Source organism: Recurvomyces mirabilis (assembly GCF_035927965.1).
Source record: "Recurvomyces mirabilis strain CCFEE 5264 chromosome Unknown scaffold_49, whole genome shotgun sequence".
Lineage (NCBI taxonomy): Eukaryota > Fungi > Ascomycota > Dothideomycetes > Mycosphaerellales > Teratosphaeriaceae > Recurvomyces > Recurvomyces mirabilis.
In genome coordinates this window covers 1-13045 of record NW_027041983.1, presented here as the reverse complement: position 1 = coordinate 13045, position 13045 = coordinate 1, and the positions used below count along the sequence as shown (strand labels likewise).

At 51.3% G+C, this 13045-nt stretch overlaps 7 protein-coding genes across 7 annotated transcripts; 4 read left to right on the top strand and 3 right to left on the bottom strand.

Moving 5' to 3' along the window:
• Positions 1-70: 70 nt before the first annotated feature.
• On the bottom strand, positions 71-1723 carry LTS14_010735 (uncharacterized protein; the record flags this gene model as incomplete). The annotated part of the gene is made up of 5 exons (XM_064843411.1): positions 71-244; positions 383-784; positions 841-993; positions 1053-1525; positions 1585-1723. 5 exons carry the CDS (start codon positions 1721-1723, stop codon positions 71-73), a joined length of 1341 nt encoding a protein of 446 aa, XP_064688995.1.
• A 349-nt stretch (positions 1724-2072) lies between these two features.
• On the bottom strand, positions 2073-3263 carry LTS14_010734 (uncharacterized protein; the record flags this gene model as incomplete). The annotated part of the gene is made up of 3 exons (XM_064843410.1): positions 2073-2945; positions 3041-3141; positions 3203-3263. 3 exons carry the CDS (start codon positions 3261-3263, stop codon positions 2073-2075), a joined length of 1035 nt encoding a protein of 344 aa, XP_064688994.1.
• A 230-nt stretch (positions 3264-3493) lies between these two features.
• Positions 3494-5020, top strand: PRI1 (p48 polypeptide of DNA primase; the record flags this gene model as incomplete). The annotated part of the gene is made up of 2 exons (XM_064843409.1): positions 3494-3948; positions 3997-5020. The coding sequence occupies 2 exons, from the start codon at positions 3494-3496 to the stop codon at positions 5018-5020; spliced, it is 1479 nt and encodes a 492-aa protein (XP_064688993.1).
• Positions 5021-5742: 722 nt separating this feature from the next.
• Positions 5743-7692, bottom strand: LTS14_010732 (uncharacterized protein; the record flags this gene model as incomplete). Its single annotated transcript, XM_064843408.1, is given in 2 exon segments — positions 5743-7671; positions 7690-7692. The coding sequence occupies 2 exon segments, from the start codon at positions 7690-7692 to the stop codon at positions 5743-5745; spliced, it is 1932 nt and encodes a 643-aa protein (XP_064688992.1).
• A 395-nt stretch (positions 7693-8087) lies between these two features.
• Positions 8088-9029, top strand: PMU1_3 (putative phosphoglycerate mutase pmu1; the record flags this gene model as incomplete). The annotated part of the gene is made up of 2 exons (XM_064843407.1): positions 8088-8352; positions 8404-9029. The coding sequence occupies 2 exons, from the start codon at positions 8088-8090 to the stop codon at positions 9027-9029; spliced, it is 891 nt and encodes a 296-aa protein (XP_064688991.1).
• A 763-nt stretch (positions 9030-9792) lies between these two features.
• Positions 9793-11577, top strand: LTS14_010730 (uncharacterized protein; the record flags this gene model as incomplete). Its single annotated transcript, XM_064843406.1, has 3 exons — positions 9793-11111; positions 11168-11197; positions 11253-11577. The coding sequence occupies 3 exons, from the start codon at positions 9793-9795 to the stop codon at positions 11575-11577; spliced, it is 1674 nt and encodes a 557-aa protein (XP_064688990.1).
• A 543-nt stretch (positions 11578-12120) lies between these two features.
• LTS14_010729 (uncharacterized protein) lies at positions 12121-12850 on the top strand (the record flags this gene model as incomplete). The annotated part of the gene is made up of 2 exons (XM_064843405.1): positions 12121-12156; positions 12209-12850. 2 exons carry the CDS (start codon positions 12121-12123, stop codon positions 12848-12850), a joined length of 678 nt encoding a protein of 225 aa, XP_064688989.1.
• Positions 12851-13045: the final 195 nt, after the last annotated feature.

Genomic DNA, 13045 nt, shown 5'->3' with positions numbered 1-13045 from the left:
TCGAGTCTCAATCACTTTCCTTCACTGTCTCGCGAATGCAGGAACGCATTGGTTATTCCGGATCCATATATCAGCCATACAACTTGGTATTGATCTCATTCTTTTGCGTCACAATCCAGCTACTGAATGCAGAGTCCAACCCATATTCTGGCCTCACCATCCACCACATGGTCCTCACCATGGCTTCCATGCCCTGCTCGCTATCCAGCATGGGCCAATGTCCAGCATCCTTGAGCTCGACAACCTGGCTTTGATCAGCTTCAGCCATCGAGCCAGCATCTCCAGGAAGTGTTAAAGTCGAAGATTGAAAATAGCGTTCTATACCGTCCAAGACAATTCGTGGATCTAGAGCCAAGTCTCGCATGCCAAATATTACACTTACTGGGCACTTGAAGGTCGTCCGATTATGGCTTCTCGGTAGTGCGTATTGTTGAAGATGAGGCACTAGCTGCCAGTCATCTGCTGCTAGTCCTTCTCGATAAAGTCGAATCCGTTGTAGCCAGTCTCCTGGAAGACGATCGCTCTTCCTGCTGCGGACCTTGACAGAATGACCATACTTTGCGCCTCGGACTGCACTCTCCACATGGCCCGGCCCAAACGAACTGGCGCGAGCTTGAGCAAAAGCGTCACGGCGAGGGTTATTGGAGGGATTGCTCGTCTCGAAGAGTACTGGAGGGACAGCAGTGATGGAGGTATTTCCACGCGTGTGACATAAGTCGAGTAAGTATTCGATGGTGATGGTGTTACGTCTTAGCATCCACAACGGCAAGTTGAGCATGAAGATCTGATTGGGCAGTTCAGTCATCGTTCTCCAGCGACCAATCGCCCGTCGAGACTTACATAGCAGGATTTGAGCAACTGCGCACGAAGAGGTTCCGCAGCAGTCCACGCGACAAGCAGATGTTGAATCGTGAACGGCGCCTTTCGCCATGCTAGAAGATGCGGCTTCGTCAGTGTCAGCACTGCGTTCGCGTTGGCCTTCATTAGGGGTGCCTGCTCAGCAGTCAGTCTCATCCAAGCTCCGTTACTATGCTCATTTCTAGTGAGCATACATAAGCAGTGTTGATCATGCAAGCTCTGTCCATTAATCCAATCGTCTCAGCCGCAAGTCTGTAGGCAATAATACCTCCCCAATCATGACCCACAACGATACACTTGGTAGCTTCAGCGGTCAGATAGCGCTGCTTCAGCAGATGGATTGTCTCTGTTATGGCATTGAGCATTGCGTCAGGACCGTAGTTCTGTAGATCATCGCTTCCACCGAAACCAGGTAGATCGATAGCAACGATGTCTGCCTCCAGGTCTACAAGCCTTTCCGAGCTCAGCAACGGGTGAAAGATGCACCAAGAATCAGGGAAGCCGTGGATCAGTACGATCAAAGTCCTCGTTTTAGTGTTGCTCAAACTTTCCATGTAATGCATCTTCAAACCCGTGGACAAAGTAACCAATTCATGTCTGAGTCCTGGAAGCAGAGGGGCCCTGTAGTGTGGCGATGGGACGGTCATATCCCAGAATCTGTTTTGTTCTGTGAGGAAGTCTTTTGATTAGTATGAGCTTGATCATGTTTCCTCTCTGCCAACATACCAAGTCGAGTACTGGTATAGAGATCTGCGACTTGTTTCTGGGGGCGACCATAGAGACTTATTACTGCTTTGTGCCAGAAGACAGCTAAAGTGATGGTCCCGTAGATGAAGCTGAAGATGTCGATCATGAGCGAGGACATCGTGTGGAATTGAGTGCTGATCTGTGCTGTCGTCTTGAGGTTACGTGTTGGTGTGATGCATGGAGTAGTAGAGTCACGAAGGTGGAAGTGAAGTCGTGCAAAGTGGAGGCAAGTTCAGACACGGAGATCCCGCACAAACAGGGAAGGAACGAACTCCACCATATTCGATGTCGACGGTAAGAGCAGGCCTTACCATCAGAACTATCAAACTTCCACAAGACTTGAGCAGATATAGATTGTTGGGAGTCTCGAGTGAGACCAAGAAGCATGACTATATTGGGTATCTAGCAATAAAAGCACAAACATATGTGTCTTCGACCATAATCATGTTGGTGCGATTGACTGGGCCTTAGCCAGACATGAATGTGTCGATGGCACCATTTCTCTTCAACAGTCGTAAGATAGGTCCATCTGGCAATGCTTTCACCTCGCCGTTCAGTACATCTTTGCTCGAGTATAGACTAGCTTTGATCTTGTATTCGTTCTGTGACCCCAGATCAAGATATGTGTATGCATCGCATTTGTAGTATATAGGGCGACCAGACGTCGAGACCAGATCGAGCCCCACTAACGTTTCCAGCACACGCCGCACATCTGGAAGATCGGTGAAGTCGTAGGTGTAAATGCATATGAGATGATCTGCGCGTGGTCTCAACTCATCATAGGTGGCGACTTTGCAGGTGGGTCCCAGTTTGCCAGCAGCAGCTGCTTCTGCCACAACCCGCCAGACCCGTGCCACATCGTCGATCGTAGGGAAGAGCATCCATTTGCCGCATGTTGTGTGAGTGCTGACCGCAAGCTGAAGGAGATCGTCTTCGAGCTGCTCCCGATAAGGTCGCAAGTATCTCGTGATTATGCCCACAGCTTTGTTGGGATTCGATGTCTCGATCTTGGCCTCCTGGTCCTTGAAAGCGCGAAGTAGCTGCGTACCGCCATCCTGGAAAGACGCGGTATCTGTCTTCTGCTGTTGCTGTACATGATGGCTAGGAAGTCGTGGACTGTGGACCCAGAGCCACGGACCCAGATTTGCAGTCGCTTGATTCATGACTGGTGCTCGTCGAAGGAAGTCGAGAACGGGTTCGTGAGGCTGCCAGGCTGACGGATCACGGTGTGTGGTACTGACATCAATGAGATCTGTGGTGGTGTGACCCGCGAGTGTCCGAGATCGGCCACTTACGGCAGTCTTGGCTGCGATTGTGGGAGCTTCTTGCATCAAAGCGATCTGAGGACGAGACTTCAGAAAATCGACTGCGTTTGCAGGACGTTTCACACTCAGGGATGCCAGCGAGTGTGAGTGCTTAGAGCAGAAGTCGATACCGGAGACTTCTTGTTAGCTCGAGCAATGTTGGGAGGCGTATTGAAGTTGATCGGGATAGGCGACACTATGCTCTCCATCCTCGCCTTGATTGTTTCGTTGCCTGATTCTCAGTCAGTATTGATACCTTGGTACAATAGCGTCGGGAACGATGCAAGCCTGACCATAAAATTCAGAGTCGTCGGACACCCAACCCACTGCGTCCACATATTCTTCTGTCGACATGTTGCCGATGATACTGCCCACAGCAGTCGCTTGGTTTGTGCTTCAGCCACCTGAAAACATGATACAGAGCATTGATAAGGTCTCGAAGTGTGTAGTTCAGTTGTAAGAGTGAAGGCCTAAGGCCTCGTCACGCTAGTGCAGCTTTTTGTGGGGCAGGCGCGTCCATCTTCCACCTTACGCGTCTTCCTCTTCCGACCACAGCATAACATGAGCACATACAAGCCACCACGATGCCGCACGCTACTTCGCCATCGCCAGAGGCAGAAGCAACGATGAATGTGGAAGACAGTCACATGACCGATGCACCAGCGCTACCTCTAGAAGCAGAGCCAAGCAGTGACCTAGCAGAATCTCAGGAACTACCCGCGAATGGAGGCACTGCCAACCTGGATAGCATATTCGACGACGACGATGACGACGACGAGTATTCCAGCAGTGCTCCTAGGAAGCCAGAAGACAGCTTGCAGGATATACCGCAACAAGTGTCAAAGCCCAAATACTCCTCACCTGACATATTACGACAATTCTACCAACGACTCTTTCCCTTCAGGCCACTCTTCCAATGGTTGAATCATTCACCGACGCCTCAGCCTGATTTTCAGAACCGAGAGTTTGCGTTTGTCTTGCCTGGAGGAGCATATATCCGATATCAGTCCTTCGCTTCAGCAGACCTCTTCCGCAAGCAGTGTGTACAGATGACTCCAGAGCGTTTTGAAATTGGTCCACAGTACAGTGTCAACCCACGTGATCGGAAGCAGCTCAGAAAAGCGAGTGCTTTCAGACCAGTCATGAAAGAGCTGGTCTTCGATATCGACATGACAGATTATGACCCGATCAGAACGTGCTGTTCTGGTGCAGCAATCTGTAACAAGTGCTGGCAATTCATTACTATGGCGGTAAAGGTGGTGGATACGGCACTACGAGAAGACTTTGGCTTTCAACACATCCTCTGGGTATACTCGGGCCGAAGAGGTGCTCACGCATGGATTAGTGACAAGCGTGCACGGGAAATGGACGACACCAAACGAAGATCATTAGCAAACTACCTGGTCTTGGCTATGGGCAACGAGCAGGGCAAGAGAGGTGGTATCCGCCGGCCTTTGCACCCACACATCGACCGCAGTCTTAAGATCTTGAATCCTTACTTCCAGACCGATGTACTGGCCGATCAAGATCCCTGGGCGTCGACTGAGCAAGCAGATAAAATTTTGCAGTTGCTGCCGGACAAGGGCCTGACAACGGCATTACAGAAGAAGTGGGACAGCATGCCCGGCCGGACTTCCAACCAGAGATGGGCAGACATCGATGCCGTCGCTGAAGCAGGCCATCTTTCTACCATGACTGCTAAGCAACTTGTTGAAGCGAAACAAGACATTCGACTCGAGTACACATACCCACGTCTTGATGCCGAAGTGTCCAAGAAGCTGAATCATCTGCTCAAATCACCATTCGTCGTACATCCCGGAACCGGCCGAGTCTGTGTACCAATCGACACTCGAGACCTGGAGGCTTTCGATCCGTTGAGTGTCCCGACTGTCACAGAGCTGCTACGCGAAATTGACGAGTGGGACAATGAGCACAAGGACAGCATGAGTGCAGACGAGAAGGCCAAGGTGCAGGATTGGCAGAAGACCAGGCTGAAGGGGTATGTGGAGTTCTTCCGGGGTTATGTTGCGGGACTGCTGAAGGAGGAGAACAAGGGCAAGAGAGGCCGAGAGGAGGACGTCGCTGCTGGTGCGGATAGTATGGAATTCTGATCACATCCGAGCGCTCGAACAACAACCACGCATAGATGCGTTCGAGTCCTATTCTCCAGACCGGTCTTTCAGGGACCTCTCTTATTCAAGATCTTTCGCAATTTCTCCGCATCGGCTTGCTTTCCATATAAATTTGGATCTTGCGGTTCACCGTCCTATTGCGCGCCTGGCAACGTCACAGCAAATGCCATGGCCACCGCATCTCGTTCTTGAAGCCTATCTTTTGCTGAGATCTTTGCAGTGTTATCGTGCACGGCGGCGTCTGTCTACGATCAGCAAGTGCCTCCTTTGCACTGTGTAGAGATCGAACTACTTCTCGTTGGTAGAGGAACAGCTGCTACCCATGCGGTGAGCAGAACGAGGGCCGCGAGTAAGGAGTTGTGTCGCTGCATGATCAGAAAGGTGCGTCCAGGTTATTGGCGCTGATGAGGGAGCTGATATGAGCTCAAAGGCTACGTTCCAAGCGCAGTATATACCGCACTGGGTGCATGGAGCACATGTGTATATACACTTGTTTGCTTCCCTTTCGATTTCGCGACGTCGCGTGGAGCACCAGATCCAGCTTTGCTTTTTTATGCAAGCATGCCACGGCCGATGCTAGCCTTGAGTGAGACTGCACAGGGCGGAAGCATGACATTGATTGTCTCAGCGCCATCTATCGAGCCACACGATCTTGTACACTACTTGGTCTGCCGGACATGCTCGTACGTGGACCGCAGTCATCAATGAATGTTGATGGTCCTACTGCAGTTAGGTGGCGGCTGCGAGTCGAGTGCCTGGCCATGCATCAAACCATGAATGTATGCAGCACCCACGAGTCTGAAGTCATCCGGACCCTGATAGGACGGATCCAATGGCTTTCGCAATATCAGCGGCACTCTGGAGCCAGGAATAATCCAGACGGAATCACCAGGCTCAATTGCTTCGGCGCCCATTCCCAACAGGCCTGTCGAAGTCTGGAAAAGCTTCAGGCACGTTCGAAGGGCATAATTTGTGGCGAAAGCGGAGATTTCCGCTGCGTGCTCGTCAAGTCGTGTCGGGTCTTCCGGGACATCCTGAGTACTTGCGCCGTCTCGAGTAGGCGCCAGCTGGTCAAGCAGATCCATGATAGCTTGGCCGCCGCGGCCAGGCCTAGCTGATAGCCAAGGGCGCAAGCCATGTCGTACTTTCTCGCTTGCGGGACAGGTACTGCCTGGGCATGTATCGTGTATCAAGGTCCTCCACAGCACTTCCTCGCGGCTTTGCGTATCGTGCCCGATTCCGCCATGGTCTTGGAGTCGATGTAGAAGTGCGTAAGTTGCATCAAGATTGTCCCCACGAGCCATCTCCTCCTTGGTGTTGCCGAGTGCCGCGACTTCATCGACTTTGGCTGCCCTGAGGCGCAGAATTATGTTGTCCGGACCTGTGAACTCAACAATTTGCATCAGGTTTCCGGCAGCGTAGAACCGCTTGTAACCGGTAATACCAAGGCCGACCTTTTTGGGCACAGACCAATCTGGTGCCCAAGATGGCATTGTGGTCCTACCATCGAGGTCGACTGTTCTCTCGCTCTCGGCATACGCAAGCAGGTGTAGGCTCTGCGACATCTGCAACACAGCCCGCGCAGTCTGCGTGAAGGCTTGGGCGTCCGTTATGCTATCGCTGTAGTCCGGAACCGGAAGTGGGAAACTCCTAAGTCGATAGCGTTCTCCGATACCGTAGCAGCAGTACGCCTTATCTCGGCGCCTCTCGCTATCGAAGTCGCGCACCCTGATAAGGGTATCCAGGAACACGTCATGCGGCTCTCCTTTGAAGGACTTCTTGCTCATATTATCGATATCATCCAGGGTACTACCGATTTTAGCAGCAGCACTGAGGCGTGGCGGTAGAAGAGAGTCGCCTACAAAAGTAGGATCGGCGAACGTCGTCGTCCAGGCGCTCTGGCTGAGCCAACCAGACACGTGCCTCAACGATCGCCAGGCAATCGTATGATCGCCACAACGTACAACCAAGCTCTCCGGCTTAGCGAGGATCACTTCTTGCACGACCCACGCTCTCGTAAACCACGTGCGTCGAAAGAATTTCGCCAGAGCCACCCAGTATTTTGTGCGGTGGAACTCGTCATCCAAGAGATCTATAATTTCTCTAGTCTCCAGACTTGCAAAATGAATTCTCCTGCGCTCGGATGACTCCAGCAATCCCAAATGCTCGATCAGTTCCACAGCATCTTGAGTGTATGTGTCGCTTTTGCCAAGCCACACAATTACTTGGGCTGCGTCCGTGTATATTGTACTCATCAGCTGGACTTGGAATGTCTTCTCACGCACGTCTTGCTGGTTGATACAAATGGCGTCAACCCATAGATACTGACCAGGATCTGTGCCGAATGCTTTCAGTGCATCATAGAGGTTCTCAAGGATGCGGCAACGCTTTCCATTGACCTTGATCGTGAACGTGCCTTCTTGCGTTGAACCGCTAGTGGCTGGCTGATCTGGATGCAGTGCATTTACCCAAGTATAAGACAGTGCTGTGAACGGCGTGTCGTGGCGTAGGGAGGAGAGTGTCAGCCCGCATTCTATAGTCGGCTCCACTGACAGTATTTGGAGTAGACGCAGCTGCTCCAGTGGTTTTCCGAATTGGACGTTCTTATACACTGCGCCAGGTATATTGTTCTTGGAATGTGGTAGTACCATTGTTTCAGGTGCATGCAATTCCGGACACTTTCGAGCTTCTACTCCAACTGGGGACTTTGACTATTGGGCTGCCGTCTTGTCACCGGGTCCAGTTGAACGAAGAAGGGCCCTGGTGTGTTAGTAAGACAAGAAGAAGATCTGGTCTTCATGTGGTACACAGTCGTCTCAGCTGCCAAGTCATGCAGCCAGTCTGGTGGTGTGATGTGGCGCGGGAGTAAGCCGTGATGTTAAAGGCTAGAAGCTGTCAGAGCTACTTCCTCCTAAGCCAGCACTTTTGTGTATTGTTGTGCTGAGAGTGCAAGGTGATGTTGCGACGACTGGAAGCTGTGCTGACAATACTGGTTACACTCCTTGTGATTTGCTGCTGGCCATACATCAAGTCTCGGCTGTCAGAAATGGCTAAAGCGCAAGAATCGTTCAGCGGTTTCACATACGTTCCGGGCATATTCTCTCACGATCAGCAACAGACTGGCCCAGATAGTGGTTTCCGCGCCAAGACGTTACCTAGGCTTGGTATACTCGATCGCGAGTATCCATCTTGCGACACTAGCAACAATGATGCCCAATGGCAACGCCTTCATCAACATCTCCATAGATTGAATGGGATTGATCCACAACGTGAACGCTACAAAGTACTTTACGTGGCTCGACATGGTGAAGGTAGTTTGCACAGCACCTTTCTCAGGAACGAACATATCTAAAGGAGTACAGGCGCCCACAACGTCAAGGAGCGCGAGGTCGGCAGACACGAATGGGAGCGACATTGGTCGAAACTCGAAGGCGATGGCAATGTCACCTGGTTGAATCCCAGCCTCACCGAGAAAGGCTTCAAGCAAGCTCGAGAACTTGGTGTCTTTTGGCGCAATGCAATCAATCACGATCTTGTCCCTCCGCCCGAGAGCTTGTATACTAGTCCTCTTTGGAGATGTCTACAAACGACCGACGCCACATGGTCCAACGTCCTTGATCTCAGACGTAGCAGACCTGTGGTAACCGAGGAACTCCGCGAGGTCTATGGTGTGCACACTTGTGACAAACGAGGTAGTGCTTCAGCGATCACGGAGCACTTTCCGGACTTCGTGCTGGCTCCAGGACTATCGGAGGAGGATGAACTATGGACTCCAGACCGTCGAGAGACGCTTGATGAGCATGCAGACCTGTGGCGAACATTTCTACAGCATCTGTTCGATACCGATACCAGCACTTTTGTGTCCATAACCACACACTCTGGTGCCACGCGTGCTCTATATGCCGCGATTGACCATCCTGACGTCTGGCTCGCTGCTGGGTCTGTCGTACCTATCATGGTGGGGGGCCGCACACCAGGTTCGACTTGAAACGACTCGAGGCAAGCCAAAGAACGTTCAAAAGTGTAACAGCCTCGACAATGACAGCAAAACGACTGGACGACCGTTACTGCTTAGCTCATCTGCCAGATTTTCGGTATCAGCACAAATCGACTTCGGCACGACTGAGTGTCGCAAATTCGTGGCACGGCGATGGTGGTGACCATTGGATGGCTGTTTGCCATACGCTTATGCGAATTGAAGTCCTTCGCGGAATCCTCCCCCTTTCCCGGTTTTAGAAACCAGCCGCTGCTCATTTCGGACCTTGTAGAAACCACCACTCTTGGACAAGGTCGCATCGGCTAGATGGGAATACTGCAAGATTGTTGTGGACCTGCTTATCGACGGATAGTTGCTTTGATATTAAATTTAGTCGGCGCCTCTGCGATTACTGCCACACTGTAGAGTTGATTCGATTTGGCAGTTATCAATTCTGTTCTCCAAGGTCTCGGGCGAACATTGTGCTTCTAGAAAGTGCTTCATGATTAAATAAATGCCCACGACGCTTTGACCAACCATCACCATCTGGCATCTCGTTCACCTCCGCCAATCTTCCCCGCCTTTCGTGACAGCTTCAAGACCCGAGGGATCAAGCGGCTCTTCTGCTCTGCTGCCAGCATCGTGGCCGAGGATACCTCATGCGGGCTGCAGCGTAGCTATGTGGCACCTATAGATCGTCAGTCAAGCTAAGTACCCTTCTTCTACCAAGTTCTCCTCCGTTTGATTTCTCTTTCTGGCCACACAAAACCTCACCATGCCTTTCAAGAGCTTACAAAGTGACATCCTCCTTCCGCGCGACATAACAACCTGGGAGTGGCTGTTCGAGCACTCCACGTACTCACCCCTAGCTCGCTTTCCAGAGAATGAACTCGGCGGCTTTACCAACGCAGTCACAAAAGAGAGCCTCAACTGGAAACAGCTCAAGGACGCTGCGACATGCGTGTCAACAGCTTTGGTGAAGAGATATGGTCTCAAAGTTGGCGAAACGGTGGCACTGTTCAGCCAGAACACGATATGGTATCCTGTAGCCATGCACGCGACACTTCGTGTAGGAGGCAAAGTGTCGGGAGCTAGCCCGGCGTACAATGTCGAGGAGATGACATATGCACTACAAAAGGCTGATGCCAAGTTCCTCATGACACACCCAGATAGTATGGAAGTAGCGACAGCTTCGGCGAAAGCTGCTGGTATCCCTAAGCAGAACATTTTCCTGCTCGAAGGACAGTCAGATGGGTATACGACGATCAAAGAGCTCATCGATATGGGACGGAAAGAGCGCCTGCAGGTACCATACTGGACGATACCAAAAGGCAAGACAAACTTCGACTACTGTGGCTTCCTATCGTTCTCATCCGGTACTACTGGTTTGCCTAAGGCTGTTATGATCGCTCATCAAAATGTCATCGCCCAATGTCTACAGATTCAAAAAATCTCTCCTTCGGATCTGAAACGCATATTGGCTGTACTGCCCGCCTTCCACATCACCGGTCTTGTACATGTGCTGCATCTACCAATTCTTCTTAATGCCGAAGTCATTATGGTACCACAATTCACAATGCAGGGCATGCTTGACACAGTCGTGGAATACCAGATTAGAGAACTCCTCTTGGTACCACCGATCCTGATCCGCATGGTTAGAGATCCCATCGTGGACAAATACGACCTCTCACACCTCAGGAGGTTCTCCAGCGGCGCGGCACCACTCAGTGAAGAGATCATCCAGCTTCTCAAACAAAAGTTTCCGCAGACCGGCTTCAAGCAAGGTTATGGTATGACCGAGTCATGTTCGTGTATTACGGCACATCCGCCATGGCTATACGATTACAAGTATGCTCATGCCGTAGGTGAGATCTGTGCCAGCACGACGGTCAAGATTATGAAGGAAGATGGGACGGAAGCTGGGATCCGCGAGCCTGGTGAGATTCTGGCAAAGGGGCCTCAGATCGTCATGGGATATCTGAACAATGAGAAGGCGACAAAGGACACATTTGATGATGAGGGTTACTTACATACTGGTGACCAGGGATATATTGATGAACAAGGTGTCATTACCATCTCCGATCGGATAAAAGAGTAAGTACATGGTACAGCATAGATGCCGGAGGCAATAACTGACCAGGTGTTGACAGGTTGATCAAGGTGAAGGGTATTGGTGTCGCGTAAGTCTACTTGAGCGGGACACCAACACAAATGACGGTCACTGACTTCTCACAGACCCGCCGAACTCGAAGACTGCCTCCTCGGCCACCCAAAACTCGAGGACGTCGCGGTGCTGTCAATAGCAGATGAATACTCTGGCGAAGTACCGAAAGCCTATATCGTGCCAAAGCCGAACTACAACCCCAGCCAGGAGCTTGGACGAGAGTTCATCGCATATGTGCGCGAGAAAAAGGTTCGATACAAGGCTGTAAAGGAGGTTGAGTTCATCGATGTGATTCCCAAGTCTGCCAGTGGCAAGATCTTGAGGAGAGTGTTGAGGGATAAGTCGAGGAGTGGTGAGCATGGAGTTGTAGTTAGGGAGGAGAGGGCAAATTTGTAAGGTGGCGAATATGTGATCAGATGCTACTCATCGTCCTTCGCTGCCGTCTTCTGTCTTTGCCTTCATCCCTCGCTGCTGCCTTCTGTTCTCGTCTCGATGGCCGTCCCCATCGTGCGCCCGAAGTTCGGAATTGATCGGGATTAACTCATCAGATCGACGAGACGTCAGTCTCGTCGAGTTCCACGAGTCATCGCAACAAGCGTGCTCCCACTTTGCCTCTTTCATACTTCCACCTTGAAACAAGCACAAATCTGAATTGTGCATATCCATACCCACAAATGGTCGTTGAGTCTTGTGTTATGCCCACGACTGACATGCCACCGGACCGGGAATGACGGCTCAGTGCCGTCGCTCGGTCCATAATTAATAATCGAAACCTCACTTGACCACAAAGCTACCCTAGGAGCGAGCACAGTCTAGCAGACAACAACATAAGCTACCACTAAACCATAGGTAAAGCTAAGTAGAGCTCTCTTCCCCTCCTCTCATATTTTGCGAACCCATCACGCCTTCAGTGTGGCTTTCCGTACGACTCTACGCAGGATGACGCAGTACAAGATCGATATCGTCTCGGACACGGTATACGACTGGCCAGTACAACCACCGATACGATCCAGACTAATATAACTAGGTATGCCCTTGGTGCTATGTCGGCAAGAATAGGCTGGATAAAGCGATCGACGCCCACAAGCAGACGAATCCGAACGATACCTTCACAACGACCTGGTATCCATTCTATCTCAATCCCGATGCGCCCAAAAGTGTGGACAAACAAGCCTACTATGAGCGTAAATTCGGCTCGCAGCGAACTCATGTCATGCAAGGTCACCTCCTCAGGTTGGGAAAACAGGTGGGTATTGACTTTGGCTTCAAGGGTATGACAGGCAACACCAGGGACAGCCATCGCCTGATTCAGCTCGGAAAGACGAAAGGAGAGGAGATGCAAACCAAAGTCGTAGAACAGCTCTTCAATGCCTACTTCGAAGTGAACGAGGACATCACGTCGAAGGATGTGTTGATACAGCGAGGTATCAAGGCTGGTCTGGATGAGAAGGAGACGAGGGAGTGGATGGATAGTGATAAGGGTGGGCCTCAGGTTGATCAGGAGGTCAACGAGGCACAGCATAAATTCATTACTGGTGTACCGAACTTCACGATCAATGGGAAGTACGAGGTGCAGGGTGCGGAAGAGCCGGCAGCTTTCCTGCAGGTATTTGGTGAGGTTAAGGACACGGCGGCGTCGACGAAAGTTGGTGGGAGCAATGTCTGCTAGGCGACGTCATGAGTTGCAATGTTTCAATATACGAGTACTATCGGAACCTATTGTGTTTTGCGTGCTTAGCGTTCAGTCGAAACGAATGACATGACAATTCTCAGCCAGAAGACCTTCGCAAGTACCATCCCAAGCATCCGATCTTAGCCTCACCACTTCCCACCCTCGGCGCACTCCTCACGGCGCTGCTCGAAG